General features: G+C 39.0%; 1 protein-coding gene across 1 annotated transcript in view; it reads left to right on the top strand.

The window, feature by feature from the left end:
* The window catches only part of LOC111562872 (contactin-associated protein-like 4), a 165,124-nt gene that overhangs the window by 131,666 nt on the left and 16,635 nt on the right, over positions 1–16,823 (top strand). The window contains exons 18-20 of the mRNA XM_055014594.1: positions 77–316; positions 8,128–8,352; positions 12,158–12,291. Coding sequence (XP_054870569.1) covers positions 77–316; positions 8,128–8,352; positions 12,158–12,291 — 599 coding nt within the window. The remainder of the gene's footprint in view (positions 1–76; positions 317–8,127; positions 8,353–12,157; positions 12,292–16,823) is intronic.

Raw genomic sequence — 16,823 nt, 5'->3', positions numbered from 1 at the left:
ATTTTGACACACAGTCAGAAAGTGAAGCTTTTTGCATCTTTACACCCATCTCTCTTCTTTATCTTTATGTTTCCAGGTGGCACGGCGTCCAGACAGAAGGGTTTCCGGGGCTGTATTCGCTCTCTGCAGCTGAACGGCGTTACGCTGGACCTGGAAGAGAGGGCCAAGATCACACCCGGAGTTCAGCCTGGCTGCCCAGGTCACTGCAGCAGCTATGGTTCACTCTGCCAGAACCAGGGCCGCTGTGTGGAGAGAACCAACGGCTTCCACTGTGACTGCAGCCTGTCGGCGTACACCGGAGTCTTCTGCCAGACAGGTGAGCTTAGAATGGACTTTTTGGGGATTTTTATGTGTATTTTTTTTTTTGGATCACAGCTTGAAATTAATCACTATAATTAATAATGCTGTAGCTACATTATTTATATTAGGTTCCATAGCTATATTATCATGGTAGTTAGGTTATTCTCCATATTTTTAATAACACTGTAGGGTCTCAGCCAAAATATAGGTTTTATTCAGGTAAAGTAGTATTTGAAATCATTTTAGTAAGGTTTGATTTCCTGCTATGTAAAATGTTTGAGTAAAAATCACACCATAAACAACACTTAGGGTCCTAAAACCAATATTTTCACTCATCAGGTTACTTAACACCTATCCTAATCCTAACAAACATTAGCTTGACTTCTTAAATTCATATTGTGTGTTAGGGATCATATTTGTTTGAATCTGTTATTATTTGTTTTAATATTTTTTCTAATGTAAAGAACTTTGTTTTCACAAGGTGCAACACAAATAAAGTTATTATTATTATTATTATTATTATTATTATTATTATTTTTGTTGTTGTTGTTGTTATTGTTGTTGTTGTTGTTGTTATTATTATTATTATTATTTAGAGATATGGCTGTTGCATTCCAGTGCTGCCAGAGTAAAAGGAAACAACAAAATATCTGTTGGGTTTTTTTGGTAATAAAACAAACAAACAGTGGAGGCAAAATCGCCAACAAAAACAGGACCTCTGAGTGTTGCTAAATCAATGAAAGAAACGAGATGAAAAAGACTAATAGGCAGGTAGAACAACAAAAGAAAACAACTAAACTTTCTTACCAAACTGAAATACAAAGGCTGCAGCATCCCTGCACCTAGTGGACCAAACAGAAGAAGCTCCCAAATGCTGAAAATCCAATTTTGTTGTGTTTTTCATGTCTTAAAAACTTCATAGTGTAAATTAAAAGCTGTGAGAACATCATCACGCTTACTACTGCCATTCCTCTAGTGCCTCCTCCACTAGAGAGCATCCCGGCTTTACAAGCTCATGACAATTTTGTTCAGTTGTTAAGTAGGAACGGTGGAACCAATAATTGTCCAGCTAAAAATGTGTTCTGCTAGCTTTAAAATGTTTTAGCCACCAGCAAAGCTCAACAAAAGTTCTGTTTCTGGCTACAAGAGTAAACACAAGAGTCTTCATGCACTCCCAGCATCTGAAGAACTGAGGATGCAGTGGATTACTTTCATTTTTGATGGCAATGTCACCACAACGGCAGGGAAAATCCACAATGCTAGCATATTGCAAGCTAACACTACCATTAGCTTTGATCGTATGGCCAGATGTCAGGGCTGTATGGAAGCTGGGTGGGTTATTGTGTTTTCTTGTAACCTGTCACGCTTCAGTACAACCCAAATTCAGCCGGTATTTACATCTGATGGCTTCTCTCCTGCTCTCAGTGCTCACATATATTGCATTTTAATACAACCAAATTCCCAATGAAGCTGCTCTCATGTGCATATTTTTCAGTTTTTGTTGTCAGACAATGGAACAATTATGAAATAGTGACTGGAACGCAGCATAAAACCAGCAGTCACTTCAGAGCCGTTTCTCAAGCTGCAACTCTGCATCACTCAACTAATGATTTTGTAACCACTACTATCTGTGACAAACTCACCATACACATAAAAATAATAGGCTAAAATAATGACTATGTTATGAATTTTAGGATATTTCAATGGAAAATTGTGACACAGTCTTTTTCCTGAAGGGGAAGCAGCAGCTCAGTTGTTTAGAACAGGGCTACAACTGAGGTTGGTCAGTCAGTGTTAAATTAAACCACCTCTGCAGTATTTTGAGTAGAAACAATGGACACATTCTGGGAACATGTGGGACTTTCATTAATTTTCTGGAAAGGGACTCAATGTTGGACTTTTAATGTGGGTGTAATGGAAAAGCTGAGCCTGGCTCAGTCTCCAGGCAGTCAAACAAGTGCCTCATTATACAAACTAGAGCTCTGAGTATCTACTGATGAGTGGCTGCAGAATATGAAGGTGAGTAACCACCAACCAGCAGATACAGAAAAGCACAAGGCTACTAGCAAGTGGTACAGAATCACAAAGACTCCACAAGGATGACAAAAGGCACAGAGATGAGCTGCTCAGGTTAAGTCACAGCCACCAATACTGACAGGTGAGGTGAGATTTAAAACCAAGGTGTAGTGATTGCTGCAGCTTGATTGGAGCACAGAAGTGGCCAATGGTCCCATCAGTAACAAGGACAGGGAGGATTGAAGAATGGAGCTTGTGAAAGTAAAATCAACCATGAGCTCTTAGGTTATCGTTTATTATCTATTTGTCCTTTTAATGTACACATCTTTGATGTTGGGGAACTATTTCATGTTAGTAGAGTAACTTTTCTGTAGCTCAGATGAAAGAGTTACCTAAAAGATGAAGGTTTGATACCAATCAGAGAAGTTTTGTTTACACCTCTAAAAAGTTTTTGGTTTAGAAGAACTATGCCATAAGGTTACAAGCTGTCTGTGTAGATTCTCAGTCATCCAGGTCATGGTAATCATAGACGCTTTAGTAGAAATCAACTGGACTTCTCTTGTGGGCTCGTGAAGACGTTGTTACAGCCTTGGGCCGTTGCGCTCCTCCTCCTGTCTTGATTTTCCATCATGAACAGCTGTGAGCAGTCTGCCATCAGAGGCATCCTTCCTCCGTGGTTCTGGGGTTGGGCCCACCTGCAGTCCGAGGAGCTGCCGGATTGGTCCAGGATGAGAGGACTCCTCCTACCATGCTGACGGGGAGAGCTGTCAAAAGATTCATTTACTCAGTATGTCGGTGGCAGCTCATGGGTGAAGCTGAGCTGCCTGGTGTTGGTTGTGGAATTCTGTGAACCTAGTGTCCGTGGGGGAGATAAATGCTAGCAGTTAGCAGTTCCAGTCACACACTCCTTGTTAGTTTAGATAGGGGTACTGCAGCATTGTATTTTTGGGTTACGTGAGTTTTGTACATTAGTTCTCCGTTATACTTTTTCCTTTTATTTGTTCAACAACTGTTAGGCCAGTTCGCTTTTGGTTATGTTTGGTTCTTTCATTTCTGTAGCACCCGCTTTTTTTTTCCCTTTTGCATTTAACTCCCTCATTGTTTGTTATCTTCATGTACCCCTTTGCTTTTCAAAATAAATCACGGCCCGTCACTCTATAATTCGGTTCCCTGTTGGTTCTTTCCTCTTTTTTTTATTTTGTTTACCACCCGACTACCCTAGACAGTCAGGTTGTAACAACGTTTCACCTTCATCCTAGAGGCTTCTTCAGTTCTAACAGACTAATGGGGAGTTCCAGACTATAGAGTCACTCCGGCTCACATGGCGAATGACTCACGAACGGTTCAGGACTCACAGCCTCCAGGTGTGATTGTTGTGAAATCAGGTGGTCCACCAAGAACGACAGCAATCATGGTGATGGGGTATGCCAGTTGCAAACTATTTACAATGAGCCAATAGGAAAAGGGCTTGTGTTCACTATAAAAGCTGTTACATTTGTATTTCTTCCTTGGGGAGAAAGAGGAATGAAGTCTCTCCCCCTATGTTGAGTAAGGTCTCCCCCATTGCAACGAAGTATTTTCATTCTCCATATTGTTAATAATATCAGATTCATGGACAAACCTGCAGTGTTTTGTTATCTTATTCAAGGGTAGAACCCGGGAGTGGAAAATATTCTCTCTAAACTTCATTCCAATCAGTCAGGAAGTCAGGTGGGAGATGGAGAATGCACAGGAACCAGTACAAACCAATTTGCATACATGTAATATTATCATGAAGGGTTCACCACAAAGAAGTTAGGCGGAAGGCCATATAGGCCTAGAACAGAAGGATGCTCATATCAAGGGTGCTTTCCAAATCCCGTATTTCTTCTTTTAAGTACGAGTACAGCTGCCCTTACAAGTGAGACGTACCACTTGTGTTTGCTATCATGAGACACCAAAATGTATTTGATGCAACTGTGCAGGAGGATTGTGGGTAAGAATAGCCAGAAAAGCCTGAAATGCTGGCTGCAAACTGCAAAATCCACCTTCCTTAGTAGGATATTCAGGTATTTTTAGCATACTACATTTGATGCGCTATGCATTGGTACAGTAAATCTGTTTCTGGTGTAATATTTATGATGGACATATGGATTTTGGAAGGGACCCCAAGTCTTATGCTCAATTGTTGTGTGATTTGGTTGGAAAATTGAATCACTACATCACAGCTTGGTTCTTCAACATTGGCTACTACTCTGAATTAGGTACATTGAAAGTGTGAAAATCTGTAAAATCAGTATTGTAGAGAGTGGCTAAGCAAAAATGTGCTGCCTTAATGCTGTCAACATAATAAAATGCCACAATTCAGTGATATGTGGGAAGAGCAGGCCTGGGAACTGTCACACTGAGGTTGTTTTGTATGTAAAAAGTTTATTTCAAAAGAAAATGTTTAACTTTTTGAGTTTCCATTCTGTCGACAAAGTTGTCACTCTCTTTATAAAGCTGAAGCCATTAAAGCGTTTTTCTTCTATCACGTTTCCCTTTGGCTCAAACAGCATTAATGGTGCCGCCTGCCTTGACCTCCCTCTAGTAAACCCATCTAAGCACTTTCCAACATGCTGCATGGTGACGCTTTGAGTCTCCATCTCCTCCCCTCTGCTTCAACATTTACTTTCATTAGCTCATATATCTCACCAGCCAAGGTTAAAGCTGTTGTTATGTGTCGGCCTCCTTTGGCGGGAGAATGAAGGAGTCCAATCAGGAAACTGTTCAAGCAGAGACCTTCAGTCTGAGGATCAACTCTTATGTCTGCATCTCCACAAAGATGGTGTCTAATCAGTTGGTTATGGCACGCAGTTGTTGTTTTTTTTATGGCACTCTAATAGGATAAATCTTCAGATATGCCTTACAAGACTACAGGATGAAGATACAAGTAAGATTAAATACAAGAATGCAAAGAGACAGTTATTCAGAATCTCCCAGAGAAGGTGTTTAAAAGCCAATAACACACTACAGGAGTTTTAAAATCCTAACAGATGTTGAAATCAGGTTGCATCACATACAGAATGAGACATTTCAGATATTATTCTGTATGCACATATGGCAAGATGTGAAAGTAATGGTGCATCACACATGACAGAATATCATCAAGTTTAATATGCTAGAGGGAGCAGTGCACCACCTCATGTGATCTCATGGGGAAGCAGATATAAACAAAATGGAGTCAGTGGTGCACAGCTTGCTGCAAAGCTTAAAATACTTAACAGTGGTTGAAAAACAACAACAGCTAAAGGCTAAAGGAGTCTGGATTCTGTTTGAGAAGATGTGGCTAACAGGGTTTCTCTGTTCTTTGGGGAAAACTGACGGTTTCGGTTTTATTATCTGTAGGTAACTTTAGCCTCAAGAGCTAAAATGATTACCACTTCCTAGCAACAACTATCATTACGGTCATAACCATCCAGATTTTAACTCGGAAATATCTAAACCTAAAAATGTTTCATTTTATTGGGCTGGCCCTGGTGAGTCTGCGAGAAGTTCAGGAGGGTTCAGACTGGATCTGTAAACCTCACACATAATCAAATATTGGATGAAACCAAGATCCCAGATCAGATTTCTTTCTGAAACGGGATAATGGTCCAAAACTACTGTAACTAGTACTACTACTAAACTACTGCGTGAGTCTGGCTTTAGTATCAAGTGGTGTGTCAGAAGAGGACCTAAATACAGCAAAGAGGTTTTAAAAAACTGAGCAAGATATACTAATAATTAATTTAGAGTGTTTTTATCGTGTGCATTAGTTTTATTCTTATAATGTATATTTGTAGATAGCCTATCTTTTGCTGTTGCTCTTACTTTCATTCTTCACCTTTTTTAAAAAAACAAAGATGACTTTGAGAAACACACAAAGAATTCTAATGTATTTATACTGCAGTATATCCATACAAATAGCAGTAAATTCTAATATTAACAAGTCCAAGTGGTCTAATGTAAATTCAGAGAGCAGGTGAGGTTTACATAAAAACATCCATTCAGCCAAGTCAAGTTTCTGGACAAAGAAATTACAAAAGTTTGGTGCCAAGACACAGGCAGACAATCACACAACAGCCAAAGACACAGCAGGCAAATGACATTTAAAGCAAGAAATAGCCAAAAGCATAACAGTAAAAAATGATTTTGCTTCACAGAACCCTTTTCTGCTTTTACTGCACTTAAAGCTCATTAAGAAGTACTTAGCTACCATGTGACATCAAAGGTTTTGTGCAATGAACCTCAAGAGTCTATTTAAATCATTCGTTTGATGTTACATTCATTGCATTAAGAACGCGTCATCGCATTGACTTTTATGTCTGGCTTCAACAATGTCAGTGAGTTCAGCTGTTTAAAAGAGGACTTTTAAGTGCAGTGGATACCAGCTGCTGTATCCACTGCACTTATCTGCATCTACGTCAACAGATTCAAGTGTGTTTTAACTGCTTTGATGCTTTTGTGAAACTTTACATTGATACAGCTGTGTTTAAAATTGCAGAGAAACTGAGCTGAACTTTTCTTTTTGTGGTATTTTGAGAGCAGCCTTGTTTTTTTTTTTGTTTGTTTTGTTTTGTTTGTTTTTTGCAACCTAATTGGGCGACACAGAGTTATTCAATAACCCTGGGTAATTTATTCTAATATTGAAAATGAGAATTTACTATAAATACATGAATTGCTCTTTGTCAGGAAAACAATTATCCTCCTCCTGGTAATATTGAATCACTACTCAAGTAAAAGAAAAACAAAGGGGGTGCTGCAAAGTGAAATAAATGGCCGTCATGCAGGGAAATGGGTCGATGATTGCACTTTACAACAAATCTATCAGTGAAACAAAAGCAAAATAATAATGGTTGTAAAAGATTTTACAGTCATTAGGCCGGTGAATAACTGCAACATTTTAATCCTGCTGAGTTTCACTTCTAGCAGTGAAACTAATCCTGAACTTTAGAATTACAAGAGTTGAACACAATATAATAATAAAAATGTAAAAGCCCTGCGCTTGAAATCAGGGCTTTGGTTCAATTTTTGGTGAGACAACTAGAGAGATGCTGATTTATCTGAATGGTATAAATTATGAAGCTGTTGTTTTTGGTACTTTTGTTCCTATAATGTCCCACCTTTGCTGGAGTAGCTTGTAGCACAAATTATTGGCTGTATGGTGTGATGGTTAGAATTACTGCACAGATGTGGAAATGAATGTATATTTAAAATAATTTGTAGATCTTGACAAGTTGTTTTGATCATAAAGTAAAATACTACATTGTTCACTTCCGGGTACCTGTGACTAAATGTTTTGTGCCATTGTAGATACTCTGTGATCTGTAAGTTGTAATGTGTAAATGATAAACTAGGGTATAAAATTTTTGAAATTGCACCTGTTTCTTGGAAGAAATTTCAGTTTGTTCATAAAGTTTTGCAAAAAGATAGTTCATTAACTTGAACATTTTCAGAATGTACTTTTTTGCACTAAAACAAAGGGAAATATTTGAAGTTATTTATAGGTTATCATGCTGTGATTTTACTGGTCACTTGAGATCAAATTGGCGACATGTGGCCCCTGAACTAAAATGAGTTTGACACTTCTGGTCTAGTGTTTTGTAAAGGTGCTTGACAAACAAGGAAAAGGTGCCTGAGTACTTCTTCTGAAAACTTAGAAAATCTGTCATTTGTCTGGAGAGATTCTCAAGAATCCGGATGAAGCAGTAAAAAGAAAGCTTCAAGACTCTGGAGATTTCTATCCATGTCTCATACTGCTGAATAAACTTTGGCACTGAAACCTCTGTGTTGCTGTCCGTCTTCCTCCAGAGGTGTCGGCCAGCTTCAAGCCTGGATCGTCCGTCAGCTACACCTTCAAGGAACCCTATGAGCTGAGCAGGAACAGCAGCGCTCTGCCGTCCTCCATCTACTCCGACATGACGCTGAGAGGAGAGAACGTCTCGCTGAGCTTCAGGACCAACCAGAGTCCTGCTTTGCTGCTCTACGTCAGCTCCTACTACAGAGAACACCTGGCCCTGCTCGTCAACAAGAACGGTGAGCAGGACGTGAGGCTTTTATTTGAAGGAGTTGGTTTGAAGTCTCTTTTGAATGTTATCAGCGTCCACCTCTCCATCAGTTTAATATTTCGATTGAAAATAGGACAGCAGAAAGTTCAGATGAAATCCGTCTATTTCAAATTTCCTTTGTTTCTTTCTGTCATCATCATGTCTTTTTCATCTCCTGGGTCATTCAGACTTTAGGTTGACATTGTGTATTAATTCATTAAAAGCTTCTTATAAGCCTCCTTTCATGGTAACCTCTTGTTCTTCCAGCCTCCGAAAATCTTCTGTTTTTTCCCCCTTTCTTGTTAACTCTTTCTTCGCTTCTGTCTTTTTCGTTCTCAGCCGTTGATCATTGTCACTCATCATGTTTGTTCACACTTTCACATGCGTAACATATTCGTGGGTGGCACGACTCTCATCTTTTAACTCTGAATTCATTTTGGACCTCAGCTGCACAACTACAAAATTTCATAATAGCTATTGTGTTGACAAAGTCTGCTCACAGACAGCCAGCCAGTACTAAACAGAAACAGGAGTACAATCCTGTGCAATAATAATTAATATTTGCTTTAGTTCTAAGTGGAACAATTGGGTATTTGTTCATATATACAATTAAAAACTAACAATTTGCATTACCTCTATTGAAAATACAGGTTTTAGAGTAGAAAGTCAATGCAACAAAAGTCTATCCAGTTTACGGATTTTCAAATTTGTTTCAATACGTTGAATATTGAACTGTTTTTATGCTTGCTTTAGACTAAATCCTACTCAGCATTGAGGATGCCAGTGGTGCTTAAATGTCTTCATTGAGTTTTGGGTTGTTACCATGCTGGAATATACCTCTTCTGCCAAGCTTGTGAATACTTTAATCATCTTGTTAGGCGGTATTTTGGTTTAGTCACAAGTTTCCATGGTTCCATCTATTATTATGTTCTCTTACAGCACCATGTCACCACACTCCCACCTCGGTGCTTCACTGTCAGGACTATGCATTCACTGTGGTGACCCTCATGAGGTTCATACCAAACATGCTGGACCAAATCTGAGCTGAAAAAAATTGTCTTGCTCTTATCTGACCAAATAATGTGATCAGAATAGTCATCTGGTATCTTTTCATGTTCTTTAGCGAAGTTTAATCCTGCAGTTTTGTGCCCAAGAACAAGCTATATATTTTTTTCTTGGAGACTGGCAATAGAGGTTTCCATTGTTCAATACCTTTCCCATTGTCTGAGCTGTCACAGAAACGCTGATTTGCACTGATAAGCCCTGTCTGAAGTACTCGTCATATGTTTTTCAGAGCTAGATTGTTCAAATGGCACACTGTCATTTCAGGAGGACACCTTGGCTCAGATTAGTGGCTCATTTTAAGCTTTGTGATTTCTGCTGATTTTCGTCGGTCACTGATCTTTCTGTATCCTTTTCCATCCCTGGAAGACTGATATTATATATTATCTTTGTGGAGGTATGGTGAAGACATAGACACAGCTTGCTGAGGCAAGGCAAATTTATTTGTATAGCACAATTCATACATTCAAGCTGCTTTACAATGGCAAAGAAATACATTCAGAAAATTCATTATAAAGATGATTTCAAAGTAGACGTTAAGATCATCACAGAAATAAAACATAAAAGTGCATTAAAAGTCAAGAAATTAGATTAAGCATCTAAGAGAAAGCTGCAGTAAACATTATGGTTTTCAGGCCTGATTTAAAAGAGCCTTCCTGAACACCTGAGGTCTGCTCAGGTGTTCAGGAAGTTTGTTCCACAGCTGAGGAGCACAATAGCTGATTGCTGCTTCACTATTTTTGGTTCTGATTCTGGGAACACACAGTAAACCTGTCCATGATGTCCCGAGGGCTCTGGATGCTTCATATGGAGGTAGTAAGTCCAGGATGTATTTTGGTCTAAGACCATTCAGTGTTTTGCAGACCAGGAGTAAGATTTTGAACTCTATCCCTTGGCCATCAGGAAGCCAGTGTAGTGATTTGAGGACCGGTGTAATCTGGTCCAGTTTTATAGTGTTAGTTAGGACTCTGGCAGCAGCATTCTGGATTGATTTCTCGTTGAAACCTATGAAGACACATTACAATAATCTAACCTACTGAAAATAAATGCATGAACAAGATTCTGTGACTTCTCTAGACGGAAAACCCTTGATTCTAGCAATGTTCTTCAGGTGGTAATAGGCAGATTTAGTTACAGCTGTACTTGGACTGATTGGATATTGCAGGTGTACTCAATTTTGCTTCAGTTATTCCAGGTTTGTGTGTCGGTGATCACAGGTGTATTCACTTATGTTTCTACTTTTAGAGCCTGGGTTACCTTTATAAAGGGATTGTTTTTGACTGTGCATAAAAATGAACACTACTTTTCAAATTAGAAGTAATGCAAACATTGAGAGATAAAAGAGTTTAGAGTCATTTGAGATTTTAGTGATATTGCACAAGGGTGAACCCACTTATGTTTTATACCGTATAAACACCTGCTATTGCGTTTGTGTTAATTCCTGCCACGTACAACAGATTCACTAGGTGAAAACAATAACAGGTTTGCTGTCGCAGTAAAAATCTCCTCAAGTCCTTTCCTGTTTCGATGCTCTTCCTCCCACGACTTTTTTCAATTACTTGCCTCCCCTCATCCTCTCATTCTCTCCCCCTTTTCCTGTCATCTCCTCCTGATATTGACCTCTCCTGCTCCTTCACTCGCTCTCCTTTGCTGCTCTGCAGCTTTACCAAGATCTGTCAGAATCTGTCAGATCTTTCCTGTCTCCGGATTCCCCCCCCATCAGCCTCTACTGCCTTTTAATCCATCCAGCTTGTAGGAGGAAAAAAAAGTGTTCACTGGTCCTATCATTGAGACCTGATGAGCCCTGCAGTGATAAGAATTTGGTGGGCTGATTTGCTGAAATAAACAGCTTAAAAATTGCTAAAATGTTGTGTCAAATAATTATAGTGTGGCTTTTAAGAGTAGTAGCATAAATACTTTGATGTAGAATTACATTTTCAGCATCCAGTAGTCCAACAAAATTGTATTTTTGCAGCTAGATTAGCTGTGAACAGATTTTTTTGTTGTTGTTAATAACCCAGATAAGGCGGATGGACAGCAGGGCATTAAGATTTCATGCTGACCATGGAGTCATGCTCTTAAACTGAAGAATTCGGTTAAACACATGAGAGCTTTCTCTTTTTCCCATTCATTTCTTATTCCTTTTTTCCCCCTCTACTGCAGTTAAACTTCTTTAGCTCAAAGAAATTCTTAGTCAGTCACCTGAGTCTTGTTTTTAGGAATGCATGCATATGTTATGAGAAGACACAGCAAAGTGAATGAGCTCTTGCATCTATTAGGGATTCCTTGTTTTGTAAATGCACCTTTGTAGTAAAATGAAGAGCGTAGTGAATCATGATGATAAAATGTTCCTTATCAGAGTAATTATAATTGAATATTATAATAATGTTAATATGTATGCATGTGAAGGACGGTTTCTTATCCATCTTTTAAATCTTCAAAGCCCTAAGAAATAATAGCACTTTCATTAAATCTGCCCTTAATGCTCTGATTATTAGAAAAATTAATTAGATTTGGAGTTTTGTTATTGATAGGGAATTACAGCGTAATCCTCTTAGCAGGGAGAGCTTTATTAACTCAGATACTCATCATTCTGATTCATCACAGAGGTGAAATACACATCCTTAAAGAGGAGAAAGATTAGAGAAGATGACCTGGATGTCTTTATCAAGAGAGAAAAAAAAATTGGAAGTTGGAAAAACTTTGTCTTTGTGTGTGTCTTCTGCTTGAAGATAAGCTGGAGGTGAGATACAAATTGGACAGCAGCAGAGAAGCTGAAGTGTTGAGGAGCAAAGTGAGGAGTTTGGCCAACGGACAGCTGCACACCGTTACCATCAGGAGACTGTCGGACTCTGTGTCTGTGCAGGTAACAAAACACTCCACAATGTTGCACAGCATTATCCAGAAAATGCACCAAGAGCCACAGAGAGCTGAATAACTAATCATGTTTTGGGAGATTATGCTGAATTAATGAAACAAATAGAGCAAATGAAGATTTCAGGGAGCACAAAATGATTTCAGGGTTCTATTTATTATCAGAAACACGAGAGCAGGATTCGATTTTTACACAAGTGAGGACAAAATCATGATTTTTATTCAAACTTGGAGGACATTGAGGTATCAGGGCCTCACTTACAAGGTAAGAAAATAAAAGATGTACTCACACAAATAAGAAAGTTGGATGACAATAGCAACTAGAAAAGCACTCAGAGAGCACAGTACTCGGCCAAGGCTTTTCATTCCCCCATATGGCACTGTAAGAAATGCAGCATTTTTTGTAGAAATGCAACATTTCTTTATTAGTTATTGATGATCAGAAATCACAACATAGAATGTGGCCATTTAAAATAGATGTACCCTCAAACAAAATGACCTTTCACTGAGCACAGGCATGTGTTGCATGTGTACGTTATGTACGGATACTAAATCGCATGACCTAAATATGTAACGGGTGGCAGGAATTGATGGGACTTGGAAACACCCCTACAATTTAATCAATTGTTCCTTGTATCATTTCCAATGGATAAGTCCTCACAAGTCCGCAACGGTCGATTTGTAGTAGAATCGCAATCATGTGATCATCAGCAGGCAGCTGATGTAGTGTTCACTTGTTGTCATGATTACAATGACGCTGTGCCACTATCTCACAATGACACAGAAATCTTTAACAAATCTGTAGATCCAGACTATAAGACGCATCACTGCCAAAATCTAATTAGGTGGTCCTTGTGTCATTTCTGACCTTCCCTGAAAATTTCATGTAAATCCATTAGTCCGTTTTTAAGTAATGTTACGAACAGACAGACAGACGCGGATCATCACATAACTCTGCCGTGTTCCTTGGCAGAGTAATAAAATGACTGAAAGGCAAAGGTAATAAAATAATATAGCCAATAACTGGATCATTTATGGTGTAAAAACAAATGAATCAACTAAAACAAGAGAAGATGAAAGTAAAATAAGAAGTTAAAATCAGATCTGCCCTAAAAATAAAATTTCTCAAACTGTTCTGCAGGTTATTCCATGTTGTAAGTGTACAGTAAGTAAAACTGTATTTTCCATGCTCAGTAAAAACAGCTAAAACCAGTAAAAAGAATTGTGTAACTTCTCTCATAATTAGAAAAGCTGCTCACTCTCACTTCTGGCAGCCTCAAACTGAGAGCCGAATGCTCTTTGAAGGGTCATTTTCTTAGCCTCGGTCTGTTTTTTAAAACAATATGGTGTGCACTATTTTTAAAAATGTTAAATATGTTAATCATCTCCTTTGAGAGTTTGATATTTGCAGGGTTTCCATTATTCATGCGCATTTCCACTGTCCTTTCACAACTTGCCAGTCAGGAATTTGTGGAAAGCACCCACTTGTTCAAATCCGCCTCTTATGAATTGGTGCCTGCTCATGTCCAAGTGCAGACTTCCAGACTGAAGAGCACTTGAAGTTGTTTTCTGTTGGCTCAGAAATCTTTTATGCTTCCTATACTTATAAAAAGGTTGCCTCTTCACAGATGTGGTCAGCCACATGTTATGCTGATTACATTTCAACAGTCTCCACCCACTTTCAAGGTGAAAAAAAGAAAAACGAAATCCCTCCTGCAGCTTAATCATGTTTTCCACGTATATGCCGTGTTCTAAACACCGCAAAGCATGGATGAATACTCAGCTTTCATTTTTCACGAGCTGAGCTTGTAAATATTTGCACCCGACATTCAGCGAATTTAAGTTTTGCTTTTCAGTGTTGCTGCAGTCAGGTTCACTTTGATAGCTTTGATGAATTTAATTTCCTCTTTTCTGCGTACAACGTTTCGCTCTCGTAAACATGATGAGTAGTCCCAAAAAATATCGCCACAACATGCTATTTTTGTCAAAATTCTACCCGTTTTCCATGAAAGTATGACAATTTTGGACATTTAAAATGATTTGTTTTCCCACAATAAGTCACCAAATGTGTGTGTTTGTCTCATCTCTACACCACTATGTTGTTGGTCTCGATAATATAATAAACCCCCAGTGATTTTAGCTGAGTTACAGCAGGTCACCAGGAACAAACTACAAATTAAAACCGCTCACAATGAAATATGAAGCATCCGAATCAAATCTGGATCTACTGAGTGTCTCATCTTGTTAACAACAATCTCACATGATGCATGAGGTAAACTCCATCTAACCAGAGCCTGAATGTTGCTATGATTATCAACACAGTGAGATGAAATACAAGGTGACCTCGTCTTGATTCACTGTGTTGAGGCACCAGTGAAATATGAGTCGCATCTCATCTTGCCGGTTTCCATCACCTTGAATCATTGTATTGTTAGCAACGTGCTCTGGGGACATCAGATGAACTTTCAGCTGACTGTTTCCTAAAGGGGCAGCAGGATACAATCTCTACAGCATCATATCTCCTCTGACCAGCTGAAAAATGACCCACAGAGGCCTAAATCTCTCTGGGCTACTAATAAACGTGTCCTCGGTTTCCATGCTGTTATAATAGAGACTGAGGTGCAGTGTTTACTCCCTTTTAGGGTTACTAAAAACATTCTAATAGATCTTTAAAATAGTACATCACACTTTGCCAGCAATAGAAAAATAAAACACTAACTTAAATCATTGCCTCCGCAGCTCACCTCATCAAGACATCAAAGCCTGTTCAGATGGTGGAATAAAAACACTCCAGGTGATAATATGTGAAAACCTATTGTTAAATAAATCATGTCAGTTTAAGGCAGTGTGAACTTCACCTGGAGCTTTTTGTTTTATTATCAGAACAAGCAACCTTATTTGTAAAATGCTCTCTACCATCTACACACAATGAGTTTCTTCAAACCACTGATAGGTAGGGGTGTTTTGATCCAGTTTCAAAAATTGAGACTGGGGGCTACTCAAGGCATTTTCTAACTGATTTGTATCAACGTGAAGCTAAATTCCATCCACTATCACAGGTGTCATAAAATGCAGAGCACATTTTGTGGCAGGACAGTAGGGATGGAAATTTTAAATAGGCTTCAAAATCAACAATTAGCAGCCTGATCAATCCTTAATGGAATAACAGAGCACAAATTGAGCACAATGGGAATTTGCCTTATGTAGACATGGCTGTTTTTGTCAACTTTCACATAAAGTTGGTTCTGTTATGTATGCCACTTGGCTATAGGAACTCTGTACTAGTCAGTCACAGCTTGTCTTAAACACATAATCTCTGACTTGAGGTCATTAAGCATCACTAAAGTCTTTGTCATGGTGGCCCTTTCTAAAACAATGCTATTATGGGTGATCACCTGCTCGGGTTGCTACAGTGTTAAACATAAAGATGCTCTACCTGGTGGTGAAGCCAGGTACTACAGCTAATCTACATTTTCTGACATGCATATAGAGACTATCATCTTGTGGAACTTGTGGAGCCACATTACATTTTACCATCTCCACACTACATTTGAAACAATGCCTTCGTGAAGCTTTACAACAAGGTTTATGAACACCTGTGTAGCATTAAGGAACAGCTTGGATGAGGAAATGCATTGCAGAGCTATTCACTTATTAATTATAGATATTCTGTTGACTTTAACGTTAATGTGCCTGGAGTGTGTATGTTCTCGAAAAATTGTGTCCATTTAGGACTTGATATCGGCAGGTGCTGAACATGAAAATGACTCAGGGACATTCTGGTAGGTGTTGGTGTTTCAAATTGTAAGGATACATTTTTAAAATTGAAAATTATTATGTGGTGAAAAGACTTCCAGTGAATGTCTGTTCAACCAACTATCAAGTCTATGTTTAAAGAGTCATTTTAAGTGAGTGTTCTATTGCTCTCTCTGGGTACGGGAATCATATTTAAATAACTAACCATTCGAATATTCGGATCTCAAAATAAATATTCAGATACACTATATTGCCAAAAGTATTCGCTCACCTGCCTTGACTCGCATATGAACGTAAGTGACATCCCATTCCTAATCCATAGGATTCAATATGACGTGGGTCCACCCTTTGCAGCTAGAACAGCTTCAACTCTTCTGGGAAGGCTGTCCCCAAGGTTTAGGAGTGTGTTTATGGGAATTTTTCACCATTCTTCCAGAAGCGCATTTGTGAGGTCACACACTGATGTTGGACCAGAAGGTCTGGCTCTCAGTCTCTGCTCTAATTCATCCCAAAGGTGTTCTATCGGGTTGAGGTCAGGACTCTGTGCAGGCCAGTCAAGTTCATCCACACCAGACTCTGTCATCCATGTCTTTATGAACCTTGCTTTGTGCACTGGTGCACAGTCATGTTGGAAGAGGAAGGGGCCAGCTCCAAACTGTTCCCACAAAGTTGGGAGCATGGAATTGTCCAAAATGTCTTGGTATGCTGAAGCATTCAGAGTTCCTTTCACTGGAACTAAGGGGCCAAGCCCAGCTCCTGAAAAACAAC

This window comes from Amphiprion ocellaris, chromosome 10 (assembly GCF_022539595.1).
Source record: "Amphiprion ocellaris isolate individual 3 ecotype Okinawa chromosome 10, ASM2253959v1, whole genome shotgun sequence".
Taxonomy (NCBI): Eukaryota; Metazoa; Chordata; class Actinopteri; family Pomacentridae; genus Amphiprion; species Amphiprion ocellaris.
This window is presented reverse-complemented; position numbering and strand designations above follow the sequence as displayed.